Source organism: Pristiophorus japonicus, chromosome 1, assembly GCF_044704955.1.
Source record: "Pristiophorus japonicus isolate sPriJap1 chromosome 1, sPriJap1.hap1, whole genome shotgun sequence".
Taxonomy (NCBI): Eukaryota; Metazoa; Chordata; class Chondrichthyes; family Pristiophoridae; genus Pristiophorus; species Pristiophorus japonicus.
This window is the reverse complement of record NC_091977.1, coordinates 320,267,629-320,286,235: the sequence shown is the minus strand read 5'-3', so window position 1 is coordinate 320,286,235 and position 18,607 is coordinate 320,267,629. Positions and strand designations below refer to the sequence as shown.

Sequence of the window (18,607 nt, the reverse complement as noted above, 5' to 3'; positions counted from 1 at the left end):
GAACAACCCCAGCTTCTCCAGTCTATCCATGCAACAGAAGTACTCATCCCTGGGATTATTCTCGTAAATATTTTCTGCATCATCTCCAAGGTCTTCACATCCTTCCTAAAGTGCAATGCCCAGAATTGGTCACAATACTCCAGTTGTGGCCGAACCAGTATTTTATAAAGGTTCATTGTAATTTTCACGCTTTTGTACCCTATACTTCTATTCATGATGCCCAGGATCCCGTATACTTTTTGACCGCTTTCTTAACCTGCCCTGCCACCTTCAACGATTAGTGCACATATATCCCTAGGTCTCTCAGTCCATGCACCCTCTTTAGGATTGTACCCTTTAGTTTATATTTCCTCTCCTCATTCTTTGCACCAAAATGTAACACTTCGCACTTTTCGGCATTAAATTTCATCTGCCACATGTCTGCCAATTCCACCATCCTGTCTTTGTCCTCTTGAAATCTATCAATATCCTCCTCACTGTTCATTATACTTCCAAGTTTTGTGTCATCTGCAAATTTTGAAATTGTGCCCTGTACACCCAAGTCCAAGACATTAATATATATCAAGAGAAGCAGTGGTCCTAGTACCAAACCCTGGGGAACACCACTGTATACCTTCCTCCAGTCCGAAAAACAACTGTTCGCCACTGCTCTGTTTCCTGTCACTTAGCCAATGTTATATCCATGCTGCCACTGTCCCTTTATTCCATGGGCTTCGACTTTGCCGGCAAGCCTATTATGTGGCACTTTGTTGAAAGCCTTTTGGAAATCCATGTACACCACGTCAACCGTATTTCTCTCATCAACCCTTTCTGTTACCCCAATCAAAAAGTCAATCAAGTTGGTTAAACATGATTTGCCTTGAACAAATCTGTGCTGACTTTCCTTAATTAATCCACACTTGTCCAAGTGACTGTTAATTTTGTTTCTAAAAGCTTCCCCACTACTGAGGTTAAACTGACTGGCCTGAAGTTGCTCGGTTTATCTTTAGAACCTTTTTTGAACAAGGGTGTAACATTTGCATTCTCCAGTCTTCTGGTCCAGTCTCTGTTTCTAAGGAGGGTTGGAAGATAATGACCAGTATCTCCACGATTTTTTCCTTCACTTCCCTCAGCTTCCGAGGATGCATCCCATTCAGTCCTGGTGATTTATCTACTTTAACTACATCCAGCCTTTCTAGTACCTCATCTTTATCAATTCTTATCCCATCCAGTATCTCCTTTACCTCCTCCTTTACTATGTCCTTGGTGAAGACAGATGCAAAGTACTCATTTAGTACCTCAGCTATACCTTCTGCTTCCATGCGGAGCTCTCCTTTTTGGTCCCTAATCAGCCCGTTTACTATTTATATGCCGAGAGGAGAATTTTGGATTACCTTTTATATTAGCTGCCAATCTATTCTCAAACCCTCTCTTTGCCCCTCTTATTTTCTTTTTCACTTCGCCTCTGAACTTTCTATATTCAGCCTGATTTTCAGATGTAGTGAGGTTGGGGACAGCATCAAACAAGAAATAAGGGATGTGTGCAATAAAGGTACAGCAGTTATCATGGGCCACTTTAATCTACATATTGATTGGGCTAACCAAACTGGTAGCAATACGGTGGAGGAGGATTTCCTGGAGTGTATTAGGGATGGTTTTCTAGACCAATATGTCGAGGAACCAACTAGAGAGCTGGCCATCCTAGACTGGGTGATGTGTAATGAGAAGGGACTAATTAGCAATCTTGTTGTGCGAGGCCCCTTGGGGAAGAGTGACCATAATATGGTAGAATTCTTTATTAAGATGGAGAGTGACACAGTTCATTCGGAAAATAGGGTCCTGAACTTAAGGAAAAGTAACTTTGACGGTATGAGGGGTGAATTGGCTAGAATAGACTGGCAAAGGATACTTAAAGGGTTGACAGTGAATAAGCAGTGGCAAACATTTAAAGATCACATGGATTGTACATCCCTGTCTGGAGTAAAAATAAAACGGGGAAGGTGGCTCAATCGTGGCTAACAAGAGAAATTAAGGATAGTGTTAAAACCAAGGAAGGGGCATAAAAATTGGCTAGAAAAAGCAACAAACCTGAGGACTGGGAGAAATTTAGAATTCAACAGAGGAGGACTAAGGGTTTAATTAAGAGGGAGAAAATAGAGTACGAGAGGAAGCTTGCAGGGAACATAAAAACTGACTGCAAAAGCTTCTATAGATATGTGAAGAGAAAAAGATTAGTGAAGACAAACGTAGGTCCCTTGCAGTCGGATTCAGGTGAATTTATAATGGGGAACAAAGAAATGGCAGACCAATTGAACAAATACTTCGGTTCTATCTTCACGAAGGAAGACACAAATAACCTTACGAATGTACTAGGGGGCAGTGGGTCTAGTGAGAAGGAGGAACTGAAGGATATCCTTATTAGGCGGGAAATTGTGTTAGGGAAATTGATGGGATTGAAGGCCGATAAATCCCCGGGGCATGATAGTCTGCATCCCAGAGTACTTAAGGATGTGGCCCTAGAAATAGTGGATGCATTGGCGATCATTTTCCAACAGTCTATCGACTCTGGATCAGTTCCTATGGACTGGAGGGTAGCTAATGTAACCCCACTTTTTAAAAAAGGAGGGAGAGAGAAAACGGGTAATTATAGACCAGTTAGCCTGACATCAGTAATGGGAAAAATGTTGGAATCAATCATTAAGGATGAAATAGCAGCGCATTTGGATAGCAGTGACAAGATCAGTCCAAGTCAGCATGGATTTATGAAAGGGAAATTATGCTTGACGAATCTTCTGGAATTTTTTGAGGATGTAACTAGCAGAGTGGACAAGGGGGAACCAGTGGATGTGGTGTATTTGGATTTTCAAAAGGCTTTTGACAAGGTCCCGCACAAGAGATTGGTGTGCAAAATCAAAGCATGTGGTATTGGGGGTAATGTACTGACGTGGATAGAGAACTGGTTGGCAGATAGGAAGCAGAGAGCCGGGATAAACGGGTCCTTTTCAGAATGGCAGGCAGTGACTAGTTGAGTGCCGCAGGGCTCAGTGCTGGGATCCCAGCTCTTTACAATATGCATTAACGATTTAGATGAAGGAATTGAGTGTAATATCTCCAGGTTTGCAGACGACACTAAACTGGGTGGCGGTGTGAGCTGTGAGGAGGATGCTAAGAGGCTGCAGTGTGATTTGGACAGATTAGGTGAGTGGGCAAATGCATGGCAGATGCAGTATAATGTGGATAATTGGAGGTTCTCCATTTTGGGGGCAAAAACACGAAGGCAGAATATTATCTGAATGGCGGAAGATTAGGAAAAGAGGAGGTGCAATGAGACCTGGGTGTCATGGTTCATCAGTCATTGAAAGTTGGCATGCAGGTACAGCAGGCAGTGAAGAAGGCAAATGGTATGTTGGCCTTCATAGCTAGGGGATTTGAGTATAGGAGCAGGGAGGTCTTACTGCAGTTGTACAGGGCCTTAGTGAGGCCTCACCTGGAATATTGTGTTCAGTTTTGGTCTCCTAATCTGAGGAAGGACATTCTTGCTATTGAGGGAGTGCAGCGAAGGTTCACCAGACTGATTCCTGGGATGGCAGGACTGACATATGAGGAGAGACTGGATCAACTTGGCATTTATTCACTGGAGTTTAGAAGGATGAGAGGGGATCTCATATAAACATATAAGATTCTGACGGGACGGGACAGGTTGGATGCGAGAAGAATGTTCCCAATGTTGGGGAAGTCCAGAACCAGGGGACATAGTCTTAGGATAAGGGGTAGGCCATTTAGGACTGAGATGAGGAGAAACTTCTTCACTCAGAGAGTTGTTAACCTGTGGAATTCCCTGCCGCAGAGAGTTGTTGATGCCAGTTCATTGGATATATTGAAGAGGGAGTTAGATATCGCCCTTACGGCTAAGGGGATCAAGGGGTATGGAGAGAAAGCAGGAAAGGGGTACTGAGGGAATGATCAGCCATGATCTTATTGAATGGTGGTGCAGGTTCGAAGGCCTATTTTCTATGTTTCTATGTTTCCATGTATTCTCGACCTGCCATCTGTCATACACACTCTTTTTCTGCTTCATCTTACTCTCTATCTCTTTCGTCATCCTATCTTTCCCCTTAGTGGGAATGTACCTCGATTGTACCCAAACTATTTCCTCTTTAAAGGCAGCCCATTGTTCCACCACAGTTATTACCTGCCAATCTTTGATTCCAATTTAGCTGGGCCAAATCCGTTCTCATCCCACTAAAATTTGCCTTCCTCCAATTATGTATTTTTACTCCATATTGCTCCCTGTCCTTTTCCATAGCTAATCTAATTCTTATGATAATATGATCACTGTTCCCTAAATGTTCACCGACTGACACTTGCTCCACTTGACCTATCTCAATCCCCAGAACCAGATCCAGCAATGCCTCCTTCCTCCTGGGCCAGAAACATACTGATCAAGAAAGTTCTCCTGAACACACTTCAGAAATTCTTCCTCCTCTCTGCCCTTTACACTATTAGTATCCCAGTCTATATTAGGATAGTTGAAGTCCCCCCATTATTACTACTCTATAATTCTTGCACTTCTCTGTAATTTCTTTGCTAATTTGCTCCTCCATAATTTTCCCACCAGTTGGTGGTCTTTGCAATAGTTTTCTGCTGCAGCAGACTGATTGTTGCTGTCGGATGAAAAGTCTCCAGTCATGTACAGTGTAGACTTTTCCAGGAACTGAGCTTATTGAATTCAGCTGGCAATTGCTAGCTTACTTGTAGTAGTCGAACATTTGTGCTGCAATGTAAACCATTGGAGCATTGGATGCAAGTTGAGGTGCAAAATGTAAGACTCAAGCATCTGTTTAACTTGTGTGTTTAAAAAAAAATTAGATGGGGAGCTGGGGACGGAATCACATATTGTGGGTAAGACATAAAGGAAAGCACTTGCATGTATATAACCTCAGGATGTCCCAAAGCGTTTTACAGCTAATGAAGTACTTTGGAAGTGTAGTCACTGTTGTAAGAAAATGCGGCAGCCAATTTGCGCACAAACAGCAATGTGATACACGACCAGATGATGTTTCTTTTTAGTGATGTTGGTTGAGGGATAAATATCACCCAGGTTACTGGGAGAAATCTAAGCACCAGAATCATTCAGGCAAATCTGTGCTACACCCTTTCCAAGCCCAATATACCCGTCCTGGGGTGGAGTGCCCAAAACTGAACACTGTGCTTCAGATGGGGTCTGACCAAGACTCAATTAAGTTTAACTCCACCCCCCGCCGCCCACTTTGTAATCCAGCCCACGAGGTGCCATAGACTGCACACACATTGCCTTGTGTGTTTCCCATGACCAGCCTGACATCGTTATCAATCAAAAGGGTTACAACCCTCTCAATGTGCAAATGTTTTATGACCAGCAGCAGTGTGCCTACCCCCGTGGAAGTTAGCCAGCAAATCTCAGACACTGGATGCGCCACAGGAAGGGTTGCCAATTCTGGTTGGATGCATTCCTGGAGCTTTCACCACAGATCTTCCCCCCACTCCAACCGCCCCGCCCGGTCCAACAGATATTTTTTTTTGTCCCAATCTCCAATATTTTTATAACTAATACACAAAATTGTTAAAAGAATTTTAAAAATGTTTTTAAAGCCATTTTTTATGGCTTCTATGATTTTTGTTCTCTCCTGGGTTCCTTGCAGTCAGTGTCCTGGAGATTAATCTTTAATTACTAAAATAAAAGGGAATCCAAAAGTCTTCCAGTGGCATATAAATAGTAAACGGATAGTAAGAGGAGGGGTGGGGCCGATTAGGGACCAAAATGGAGACCTACGCATGGAGGCAGAGGGCATGGCTGAGGTATTAAATGAGTACTTTGCATCTGTCTTCACCAAGGAAGATGCTGCCAAAGTCATATTGAAGGAGGAGGTAGTTGAGATACTGGGTGGGATAAAACTTGATAAAGAGGAGGTACTAGAAAGGCTGGCTGTACTTAAAGTAGATAAGTCACCAGGATCAGATGGGATGTATCCCAGGATGATGTGGGAAGTAAACATGGAAATTGTGGAGGTACTGGCCATATTCTTCCAATCCTCCTTAGATATGGGGGTAGTGCCAGAGGACTGGAGAATTGCAAATGTTACACCCTTGTTCAAAAAAAGGTGCAAGAATAAACTCCGCTACTATAGACTATAGGCCAGTCAGTTTGACCTCGGTAGCAGGGAAGCTTTTAGAAATGATAATCTGGGACAAAATTAACAGTCCCTTGCACAAGTGAGGAGTAAATAATGAAAGCCAGCATGGATTTGTTAAAGGCAAATCATGTTTAACTAACTTGATTTGAGTTTTTTGATGAAGTAATAGAGAGGATTGATGACTGCTGTTATGTATGTAACTATGTAATACTTGCCACTAGAGGGCGTGACTGTTGGAGTCCTAATGGTCACCTGCACACACGTGCAGGGCCAGTATAAAAGGTTGGCTGCCATATTGTTTAGGCACTCTGTTGTAAGAAAGAAGACTACGGTCACACTAAGTGTAGCTCACAGTACTCAACCTTGTGGAGTTTTTCGATACACAACAATGAATAACACAATATGAACCTTCACGCAACCATGACTGCCGTTGGAATATTAGAGAGATTTGTAGAGGGTGATGATTGGGAAGCCTTCCTCGAGCGACTCGAATAGTACTTCGTGGCCAATGAGCTGGAAGGAGGCACTAACACAGCCAAGCGCAGGGTGATTCTCCTCATCGTCTGTGGGCCTAAAATATATAGCCTCATCAAGAATCTGCTTGCACCGACAAAACCAGCGGAGAAGGAATATACAGAGTTGTGCACGCTGGTTCGGGACCAACTCAAGCCGAAGGAGAGTATCCTCATGGCCAGATATCGTTTTTACACGCACCATCGCTCGGGGGGCCAGGACGTGACGGGTTATGTCGCCGACCTGAGACGCCTCGTGGGTCCTTGCGATTTTGGAGCTGCGTTGGGGCAAATGCCGCGGGACTTTTTCGTGCTGGGCATCAGCCACGAGGTCATTCTTCGAAAGCTGTTGGCTGCCGAAACCCTCGACCTGAGCAGGGCCATTGCGATCGCCCAGGCATACATGGCCATGAACGATAACGATAACACCAAACAGATATTTTCTCACCATCGAATCTCACCAGCAAGTACTGTGCATAAAATGACATCGCTAAAATGACAGGCCGAACTACATATGGCAGGGCCTATACATCTGCGGCTGCAAGACCTGTGATGATTCAGAGTCCGCCGTCGGGCGGGGTTGAATGTGAATCCATTAGCACTTTGTTGGCGCTGCGGGGGTAATCATCAGGCCCATCAATGTCGATTCAAGCACTACGTGTACAAAGACTGCGCAACGATGGGGCACCTCCAGCGAATGTGCAAACGTACTGCGACATACCACATGGCAGAAGATGATCGATCCGGCGCGGATCACGCAGCACAGGCAACTCAACCCAAGGAAGAAGTGTATGGGATACATACCTTCACCACCAAGAGCCCTCATATAATGCTGAAAGTCAAATTAAATGAAGTTCCAATGTCCATGGAGTTGGACACGGGTGCGAGTCAGTCAATAATGAGCCAGAAGGTTTTCGAGAAACTGTGGGGCAATAAAGCACAAAGGCCCACACTGAGCCCGATTAATGAAAAGCTGCGTATCTACACCAAAGAGCTCATACCAGTCATTGGAAGTGCGGCAGTGAAGGTATTATATGATGGAGCTGTGCATGACCTATCATTGTGGATTGTTCCAGGTAATGGCCCAACGCTGTTCGGCAGAAGCTGGCTAGAAAAGATTAGATGGAATTGGAATAACATCAAAGCACTATCTTCAGTGGATGACGGCTTGTGTGCTCAAGTGCTGAGCAAGTTTCCCTCGCTATTCGAACCAGGCATCGGCAACTTCATAGGCGCCAAGGTACAGATCCATCTCGGCCTCGATGCATGGCCCGTCCATCACAAGGCTCGGGCGGTTCCGTACATGATCAGGGAGAAAGTCAAGATCAAACTGGACAGATTCCAACGCGAAGGAATCATATCGCCAGTCGAGTTCAACGAGTGGGCCAGTCCAATTATTCCGGTGTTGAAAAGCAATGGCACGGTCAGAATCTGCGGAGACTACAAGGTAATGATTAACCGAGTCTCACTACAGGACCAGTACCCGCTGCCCAAGGTGGATGACCTGTTCGCAACGTTAGCGGGGGTGAAGTCGTTCACCAAGTTGGACCTAACCTCCGCCTACATGACACAAGAGCTGGCTGAATCTTCGAAAAGACTGATGTGCATCAACACACACAAAGGGCTATTTATATACTAAAGGTGCCCTTTTGGGATTCACTCGGCTGCAGCCATGTTCCAGAGAAACATGGAGAGTTTGCTGAAATCTGTTCCGCGCACCGTTGTGTTTCAAGGCGACATCCTGATCACCAGTCATGACACCATCGAACAGCTACAAGACCTGGAAGAGATTCTAAGTCGCCTAGACAGAGTGGGACTCGGGCTGAAATGCTCCAAGTGTGTTTTCCTGGCGCCAGAAGTCAAATTTTTACAGCGGACGGCATCAGGCCCACGGACTCAAAGACAGAGGCCATCAAGAATGCACCCAGACCACAGAATGTGATGGGGCTGCGTTCGTTCCTGGGACTCCTCAACTATTTTGGTAACTTTCTACCCGGGTTGAGCACATTGTTAGAGCCTTTGCACATGTTGCTACGTAAGGGTGACAACTGAGTTTGGGGCAAATCTCAAGATACAGCCTTTGAGAAGGCCAGGAACCTGCTATGTTCAAATAAGTTACTTGTACACTATGACCCATGTAAACGTTTAGTGCTAGCTTGTGACGCCTCATTGTACAGGGCCGGCTGTGTGTCACAGCAAGCCAATGTATCGGGCAACCTCCAACCGGTTGCATACGTGTCTAGAAGTCTGACTAAGGCTGAGAGAGCCGATAGTATGATCGAGAAAGAGGCGTTAGCATGTGTTTATGGGGTTAAGAAAATGAACCAATACCTATTTGGACTTCAGTTTGAGCTTGAAACCAACCACAAGCCGCTCATTTCGCTGTTTCCAGAGAGCAAAGGTATTAAATGTAGTATCTCCAAATTTGCAGATGACACTAAATTGGATGGCAGTGTGAGCTGCGAGGAGGATGCTATGAGGCTGCAGAGTGATTTGGATAGGTTAGGTGAGTGGGCAAATGCATGGCAGATGAAGTATAATGTGGATAAATGTGAGGTTATCTACTTTGGTGGTAAAAACAGAGACACAGACTATTATCTGAATGGTGACTGATTAGGAAAAGGGGAGGTGCAATGAGACCTGGGTGTCATAAGAACATAAGAATTAGGAACAGGAGTAGGCCATCTAGCCCCTCGAACTTGCTCCGCCATTCAATAAGATCATGGCTGATCTGGCCGTGGACTCAGCTCCACTTACCCGCCCTCTCCCCGTAACCCTTAATTCCCTTATTGGTTAAAAATCTATCTGTGACTTGAATACATTCAATGAGCTAGCCTCAACTGCTTCCTTGGGCAGAGAATTCCACAGATTCACAACCCTCTGGGAGAAGAAATTCCTTCTCAACTCGATTTTAAATTGGCTCCCCCGTATTTTGAGGCTGTGCCCCCTAGTTCCAGTCTCCCCTACCAGTGGAAACAACCTCTCTGCCTCTATCTTGTCTATCCCTTTCATGATTTTAAATGTTTCTATAAGATCACCCCTCATCCTTCTGAACTCCAACGAGTAAAGGCCCAGTCTACTCAATCTATCATCATAAGGTAACCCCCTCATCTCCGGAATCAGCCTAGTGAATCGTCTCTGTACCCCCTCCAAAGCCAGTATATCCTTCCTTAAGTAAGGCGACCAAAACTGCACGCAGTACTCCAGGTGCGGCCTTACCAATACCCGATACAGTTGCAGCAGGACCTCCCTGCTTTTGTACTCCATCCCTCTCGCAATGAAGGCCAACATTCCATTCACCTTCCTGATTAACTGCTGCACCTGCAAACTAACTTTTTGGGATTCAGGCGCGGTCTGGAAGAGTCCGTGTTCCATGTTTTTATGGAATGCACGAGGTTGCAGCCCCTGTTTTATTATTTAAAGGGGCTGCTCCTGAAATTCTGGCTGCACTTCAGTCCCACACTCCTGATCTTTGGACACCCTGTGCGGAGGGGAGCGGGTAGGTCCGAGGGCCTCCTCGTAGGACTGCTCCTGGGCATGGCCAAGGGTGCTATCAGCCGGTCCAGGCAGCGGGCGGTCGAGGGGGTCGTTCAGCCAGACTGCCTGCCTCTCTTCCGCGCATACATCCGGTCCAGGGTGTCCTTGGAGATGGAGCACGCGGTGTCCACCGGTACGCTCGCGGCCTTCCGCGAGAGGTGGACACCGGAGGGACTGGAGTGCATCATCACGCCCGGCAACCAAATTTTAATTTGATTTTATGTTTTTAAGTTAATTTGTTTTAATTGCCTTAAAGTGTCCCCCTCCCCTTTTATAGGGGGCACTTGGAGAAAAATTAAATTCTGTGCCCCAAAAAAAAAAGGGCATTGTAAATGTTGGTGTTTCCCCCAGATCGGGGGGCACGGTTTAATGTTTTTTGTTTGCTCCTAAGAGAGTTTCAGGCACAAGGATCCCCAGGTCCCTCCGCACCTCAGCATGTTGTAATTTCTCCCCATTCAAATAATATTCCCCATAGTCATAGCTGAACATGCAACTTCAGTACCCCATTCAGCCATCAGTCATAGAAGGTTGGCATGCAGGTACAGCAGGCGGTTAAGAAAGCAAATGGCATGTTGGCCTTCATAGCGAGGGGATTTGAGTACAGGGGGCAGGGAGATGTTACTACAGTTGTACAGGGCCTTGGTGAGGCCACACCTGGAGTATTGTGTACAGTTTTGGTCTCTTAACTTGAGGAAGGACATTCTTGCTATTGAGGGAGTGCAGCGAAGGTTCACCAGACTGATTCCCGGGATGGCGGGACTGACATATCAAGAAAGATTGGATCAACTGGGCTTGTATTCACTGGAGTTCAGAAGAATGAGAGGGGATCTCATAGAAACGTTTAAAATTCTGACGGGTTTAGACAGGTTAGATGCAGGAAGAATGTTCCCAATGTTGGGGAAGTCCAGAACCAAGGGTCACAGTCTAAGGATAAGGGGTAAGCCATTTAGGACCGAGATGAGGAGAAACTTCTTCACCCAGAGAGTGGTGAACCTGTGGAATTCTCTACCACAAAAAAGTTGTTGAAGCCAATTCACTAAATATATTCAAAAAGGAGTTAGATGTAGTCCTTACTACTCGGGGGATCAAGGGGTATGGCGAGAAAGCAGGAATGGGGCACTGAAGTTGCGTGTTCAGCCATGAACTCATTGAATGGCGGTGCAGGCTCGAAGGGCCGAATGGCCTACTCCTGCACCTATTTTCTATGTTTCTAAATACCAAAGCTTCATCCCGCATCCAAAGATGGGCACTAACATTATCTGCTTATGACTATGTTATCCGCCACAGACTGAAAACTGTGCCAATGTTCTCAGCCGGCTACCATTGCCCAACACTGGGGTTGAAATGGCGCAGCCCGCAGACTTGCTACTGGTCATGGATGCTTTTGAAAGCGAGGGGACATCCATCACAGCTCGCCAGATCAGGAGCTGGACCAGCCAGGATCCTGTGCTATCATTAGTAAAGAGTTGCTTCCTAAATGGAAACTGTTTGGCCGTTCCCGGGGAAATGCAAGATGAAATTAAGCCATTTCACTGACACAAAGCTGAAATGTCCATCCAGTCGGATTGTCTCTTATGGGGTAATCGCATGATTTTGCCAAAAAAAAAGCAGGGGAATGTTTATACGCGACCTACACAGTACCCACCCAGGCATTGTCATGATGAAGGCAATCGCATGTTTGGTGGTCCGACATTGACTCGGACTTGGAGTCATGCGTGCATCAGTGCAACACTTTCTTACAACTGAGCAATGCACCAAGGGAGGCTCCACTGAGTCTGTGGTCATAGTCCTCCAAACCGTGGTCCAGGATCCATGTAGATTTTGCCGGCCCCTTTCTAGGAAAGATGTTTTTAGTAGTTGTGGACGCTTACTCCAAATGGATTGAATGTGTAATCATGTCATTCAGCACGTACACAGCCACCATTGAAAGCCTCGGGCTATGTTCGCCACCCATGGCTTGCCCGACATCCTTGTCAGCGACAATGGACCATGTTTCACCAGCTCGGAATTCAACGAGTTTATGACCCGCAATGGCATCAAGCATATCAGGTCTGCCCTGTTTAAGCCCGCGTCTAACGGTCAAGTGGAGCGGGCAGTCCAAACAATCAAGCAGAGCATTAAACGCGTGACAGACAGCTCCCTGCAGACCCACTTGTCTCGCATTCTGCTCAGCTACTGGACGCGACCCCACTCGCTCATCGGGGTTCCCCCGGCAGAATTATTAATGAAGAGAGCCCTCAAAACCAGGCTCTCCCTAGTCCACCCGGATCTTAATGACCACGTGGAAACCCGGTGACACCGGCAGAACATGTACCACGATCATGAGGCTGTTTCACGTGACATTGATAACGACCCTGTGTTTATCCTGAATTACGGTCATGGTCCCAAGTGGGTTGCTGGTACTGTTTTGGCCAAGGAAGGGAATAGGGTGTTTATAATCAAACGTGCAGAAAGCATTTAGATCAGACCAAATTGCAATTTACTGACAACCAGGAACGACTTGAAGAGGACATCACCATCGACAATCCACCAACACACACCCAACCAGCAAACGACCTCGCTGTCAATCACGAGGATGAACCCACCATTCCTGACAGTCCGGTCGGACCAGCCGCAGTGCAGTGCAGCAATGGTCCGGCCAACTCACACACGCCAGGCTTGCTACTTTGAACTTAGACGATCAACCAGGGAGCGAAAGGCTCCGGATCGCCTCAACTTGTAAATAACTTGTACCGAAGACTTTGGGGGGTGGGGGGGAGGGGGGAGTTATGTTATGTATGTAACTATGTAATACTTGCCACCAGAGGGCATGACTGTTGGAGTCCTAATGGTCACCTGCACACACCAGTATAAAAGGTTGGCTGACATGTTGTTTAGGCACTCTGGAGTTGTAATAAAGAAGATAAGATCACATGAAATTTAGCTCACAGTACTCAGCCTCATGGAGTTTTTCTATACACAACTAGGGCAATGCAGTTGATGTGGTGTACATGGACTTCCAAAAGGCGTTTGATAAGGTGCCACATAATAAATAGGCTTGCCAGCAATGTTGAAGCCCCTGGAATAAAAGGGACTGTGGCAGCATGGATACAAAATTGGCTAAGTGACAGGAAACATAGTTGTGAATGGTTGTTTTTCGGACTGGAGGAAGGTATACAGTGGTGTCCCCAATTTGGTATGAGGACTGCTGCTTTCCATGATATATATTAATGACTTAGACTTGGGTGTACAGGGCACAATTTCAAAATTTGCAGATGACACAAAACTTGGAAGTATAGTGAACAGTGAGGAAGATAGTGATAGATTTCAAGAGGACACAGACAGGTTGGTGGAAATGTGTCAGATGAAATCTAATGCAGAAAAGTGCGCAGTGATACATAGAAACATAGAAACATAGAAAATAGGTGCAGGAGCAGGCCATTCAGCCCTTCTAGCCTGCACCGCCATTCAATGAGTTCATGGCTGAACATGAAACTTCAGTACCCCCTTCCTGCTTTCTCGCCATACCCCTTGATCCCCCGAGTAGTAAGGACTTCATCAAACTCCCTTTTGAATATATTTAGTGAATTGGCCTCAACTACTTTCTGTGGTAGAGAATTCCACAGGTTCACCACTCTCTGGGTGAAGATGTTTCTCCTCATCTCGGTCCTAAATGGCTTACCCCTTATTCTTAGACTGTGACCCCTGGTTCTGGACTTCCCCAACATTGGGAACATTCTTCCTGCATCTAACCTGTCTAAACCCGTCAGAATTTTAAACGTTTCTATGAGGTCCCCTCTCATTCTTCTGAACTCCAGTGAATACAAGCCCAGTTGATCCAGTCTTTCTTGATAGGTCAGTCCCACCATCCCGGGAATCAGTCTGGTGAATCTTCGCTGCACTCCCTCAATAGCAAGAATGTCCTTCCTCAAGTTAGGAGACCAAAACTGTACACAATACTCCAGGTGTGGCCTCACCAAGGCCCTGTACAACTGTAGCAACACCTCCCTGCCCCTGTACTCAATTCCCCTCGCTATGAATTCCAACATGCCATTTGCTTTCTTAACCGCCTGCTGTACCTGCATGCCAACCTTCAATGACTGATGTACCATGACACCCAGGTCTCGTTGCACCTTCCCTTTTCCTAATCTGTCACCATTCAGATAATAGTCTGTCTCTCTGTTTTTACCACCAAAGTGGATAACCTCACATTTATCCACATTATACTTCATCTGCCATTCATTTGCCCACTCACCTAACCTATCCAAGTCACTCTGCAACTTCATAACATCCTCCTCGCAGCTCACACTGCCACCCAACTTAGTGTCATCCGCAAATTTGGAGATACTACATTTAATCCCCTCGTCTGAATCATTAATGTACAATGTAAACAGCTGGGGCCCCAGCACAGAACCTTGCGGTACCCACTAGTCACTCACTGCCTGCCATTCTGAAAAGTACCCATTTATTCCTACTCTTTGCTTCCTGTCTGACAACCAGTTCTCAATCCACGTCAGCACACTACCCCCAATCCCATGTGCTTTAACTTTGCACATTAATCTCTTGTGTGGGACCTTGTCGAAAGCCTTCTGAAAGTCCAAATATACCACATCAACTGGTTCTCCTTTGTCCACTTTACTGGAAACATCCTCAAAAAATTCCAGAAGATTTGTCAAGCATGATTTCCCTTTCACAAATCCATGCTGACTTGGACCTATCATGTCACCATTTTCCAAATGCGCTGCTATGACATCCTTAATAATTGATTCCATCATTTTACCCACTACTGAGGTCAGGCTGACTGGTCTATAATTCCCTGTTTTCTCTCTCCCTCCTTTTTTAAAAAGTGGGGTTACATTGGCTACCCTCCACTCCACTCCAGAGTCAATGGAATGTTGGAAAATGACTGTCAATGCATCCGCTATTTCCAAGGCCACCTCCTTAAGTACTCTGGGATGCAGTCCATCAGGCCCTGGGGATTTATCGGTCTTCAATCCCATCAATTTCCCCAACACAATTTTCCGACTAATAAAGATTTCTCTCAGTTCCTCCTCCTTACTAAACCCTCTGACCCCTTTTATATCCGGAAGGTTGTTTGTGTCCTCCTTAGTGAATACCGAACCAAAGTACTTGTTCAATTGGTCTGCCATTTCTTTGTTCCCCGTTATGACTTCCCCTGATTCTGACTGCAGGGGACCTACGTTTGTCTTTACTAACCTTTTTCTCTTTACATACCTATAGAAACTTTTGCAATCCGCCTTAATGTTCCCTGCAAGCTTCTTCTCGTACTCCATTTTCCCTGCCCTAATCAAACCCTTTGTCCTCCTCTGCTGAGTTCTAAATTTCTCCCAGTCCCCGGGTTCGCTGCTATTTCTGGCCAATTTGTATGCCACTTCCTTGGCTTTAATACTATCCCTGATTTCCCTTGATAGCCATGGTTGAGCCACCTTCCCTTTTTTATTTTTACGCCAGACAGGAATGTACAATTGTTGTAATTCATCCATGCGGTCTCTAAATGTCTGCCATTGCCCATCCACAGTCAACCCCTTAAGTATCATTCGCCAATCTATCCTAGCCAATTCACGCCTCATACCTTCAAAGTTAGCCTTCTTTAAGTTCTGGACCATGGTCTCTGAATTAACTGTTTCATTCTCCATCCTAATGCAGAATTCCACCATATTATGGTCACTCTTCTCCAAGGTGCCTCGCACAATGAGATTGCTAATTAATCCTCTCTCATTACACAACACCCAGTCTAAGATGGCCTCCCCCCTAGTTGGTTCCTCGACATATTGGTCTAGAAAACCATCCCTTATGCACTCCAGGAAATCCTCCTCCACCGTATTGCTTTGGTAGGAAGAATGAGGAGAGGCAACTAAAGGTTACAATTCTAAAGGGGCGCATAAACAGAAAGGCCTAGGGTTATCTGTGGAATTCGCTGCCTCAGAGAGCTGTGGAAGCTGGGACATTGAATAAATTTAAGACGGAAATAGACGGTTTCTTGAACGATAAGGGGATAAGGGGTTATGGGGAGCGGGTGGGGAAGTGGAGCTGAGTCCTTGATCAGATCAGCCATGATCTTATTGAATGGCGGAGCAGGCTCGAGGGGCCGTATGTTCTTGTTCTTGTTCCTATTTCTTATGTTCTTATAAAACATTGAAGGTGGCAGAGAGGTTGAGAAAGTGGTTAAAAAAGCAAAAGGGATCCTGGACTTCATAAATAGAGGCATGGGGGGGGTAGGCATTTTGTGCCTATAAGCCTCCCAATAGCGCACCTGGGACAGGATGCTAATGGGGTGCAAATGGTTTTGCGACCGGGCGCAGCACTGACATTGACCCTTGCCATATTCGGCAGGAGTTTTGCGGCAGTGCTGTGGTGTTGTGCCCCGATCTCCTTTGCCCGGAGATCGTGGTGTCACGCTATGTGCGTCGCCCCAGACCAGAAATTCACTTCTGCTCCCTGCAGCAGTGCCGGGCGAAAACACCGACAGCTGCAGGAAGCGTGGATCGCGAGGCCGGCTGCTACCGGGGCGATGCTTAAAATCGAGGTAGCCAAAGTAAGTTTGAAAAAAATTACCTTTTTTCTTCCAGTTCTTTTCCTGAGTTCCTGGCTGCAGTTGTTCAGCCCGACATTGTGCTTGAGTGCCGGGCTGATCACGCGGAATCGCGCTGTCTTGGTGGTCTAGGTGTAGGTACTTTTCATTTTGCAATGCCTGCAGTGATGGCCCTTCCCTTTAAGGGAGGGAAGGAGCCTTTGAATGTGGCAGCGCTGCACAGCCCAGCTGCTGAAGTCTCTGTCCTGCCTGCTGCCAATTGTGCTCCAAGAAGGAAGTGGATTGCTTGATTTAGCGCCCCACTTCCCTCTTGGAGTGCAAACGGCGAATTTTTTTAAAGTTTGAAATCGTTAGCGCCTGGCACTAACTTTTCAAATTTTTAAAAATTAGCGCCCCATCGATGTGATAGTGATTTTTTTCCCCATAGAGTACAAAAGCAAGGAAGTTCTGATGAACCAGTATAAAACACTGGTTCGGCCTCAACTGGAGTATTGTGTCCAATGCTGGGTACCGCATTTTGAGAAGGATGTGAAAGTCTTAGGGAGGGTGCAGAAAAGATTTACAAGAATGGTTCCAGGAATGAGGGAATTCAGTTATGTGGATAAACGAGAGAAACTGGGGTTGTTCTCCTTAGAGCAGAGAAGTTTGAGAGGAGATTTAATAGAGGTGTTCAAAATCATGAGGGTCTAGACAGAGTATAGAGAAAGGTGTTCCCATTGGCGGAAGGGTCGAGAGCCAGAGGACCCAGATTTAAGGTGATTGGCAGAAGAACCAAAGACGACATAAGGAACAACTTTTTTACGCACCGAGTGGTTATGATTTAGAATGCACTGCATGAAAGGGGGAGGCGGATTCAATCGTGGCTTTCAAAATGGAATTGGTTCAGTACCTGAAGGGAATAAATTTGCAGGGCTACGGGGAAAGGGTGGGGGAGTGGGACTAGCTGAAGTGCTCTTGCAGAGAGCCAGGCGCGATGAGCTGAATGGCCTCCTTCTGTGCTGTAATCATTCTATGATTCTATTTCCTGGAGACTCCAGGCCAATCCTGGAGTGTTGGTAACCCTAGCCACAGGGTAAGCCAAGACTGTATCCCGCCATGATCCAGAGTCATGTATCCAGAGTCGGCTGCATTTGAAAAATCCTAACCACAGGTCAATGGAAATTATTCTGAGCTAATCAGTCTTTGGGCTAAAGTTTAATTCACAGACAGTTACAAGTAAGTTAATTATTTAACTGAAATGAACATATCTGAATTCAAACCGGAAAATGTTGTTAGTTATTGCACCCAACACACTACAAACTGTTGGAGGATATCATCAGGTGCATATATATTTCATTGGCTCCAAATGAATCTATCAATAATCATTAATTTATTAGGTTTTACAGTATCATTACTCTTCCTGATGGGGCATCTCTTCGACGTATGGAAAACATGTTTATGCTGGGTAGCATACGAAGAAAACTCAGTGCTCCAAGGAAAAAAAGGCTTCATAAAATTGGCAGGTAGAGAATGTCATGACAAAGATCATGTCACTCGTCTTCAGTTATTCTTATCCTAATTAAACACACTAATGTGGTCCCAAGTGGTATCTGTGCTTTGCGTTTAGATTTCCTTGGAACCTTTTTAACTTTGCACTTGAGGAGAAAAAAGTCCAAGGAATCATTAATTCTAATGTTATTTTTTATATATAAAACCTTTATAATGTTTACCTTGAAATAAGAGTTCGTTGAGCCTTATGTGGCTCGAGGTCAAATTGTGTCTGATAATCACTCCTGTGAAGTGCCCTGGGGTATTTTACTAAGTTAAAGGCACCTTATAAATGCAAGTTGTTGTTAAGTAGCTACCTGACTGTATTTGGGTCACAGTTTTAACAA

At 45.6% G+C, this 18,607-nt stretch overlaps 1 protein-coding gene across 3 annotated transcripts in view; it reads left to right on the top strand.

Annotated features, from left to right (window-relative positions):
• The window catches only part of tshz1 (teashirt zinc finger homeobox 1), a 97,928-nt gene that overhangs the window by 48,348 nt on the left and 30,973 nt on the right, over positions 1 to 18,607 (top strand). Inside the window, exon 3 of one of the 3 annotated variants that reach the window (XM_070888598.1) lies at positions 18,110 to 18,235. The exons of the other annotated variants lie outside the window; for them this stretch is intronic. Coding sequence (XP_070744699.1) covers positions 18,110 to 18,235 — 126 coding nt within the window. The remainder of the gene's footprint in view (positions 1 to 18,109; positions 18,236 to 18,607) is intronic. 3 annotated transcript variants of the gene reach the window in all.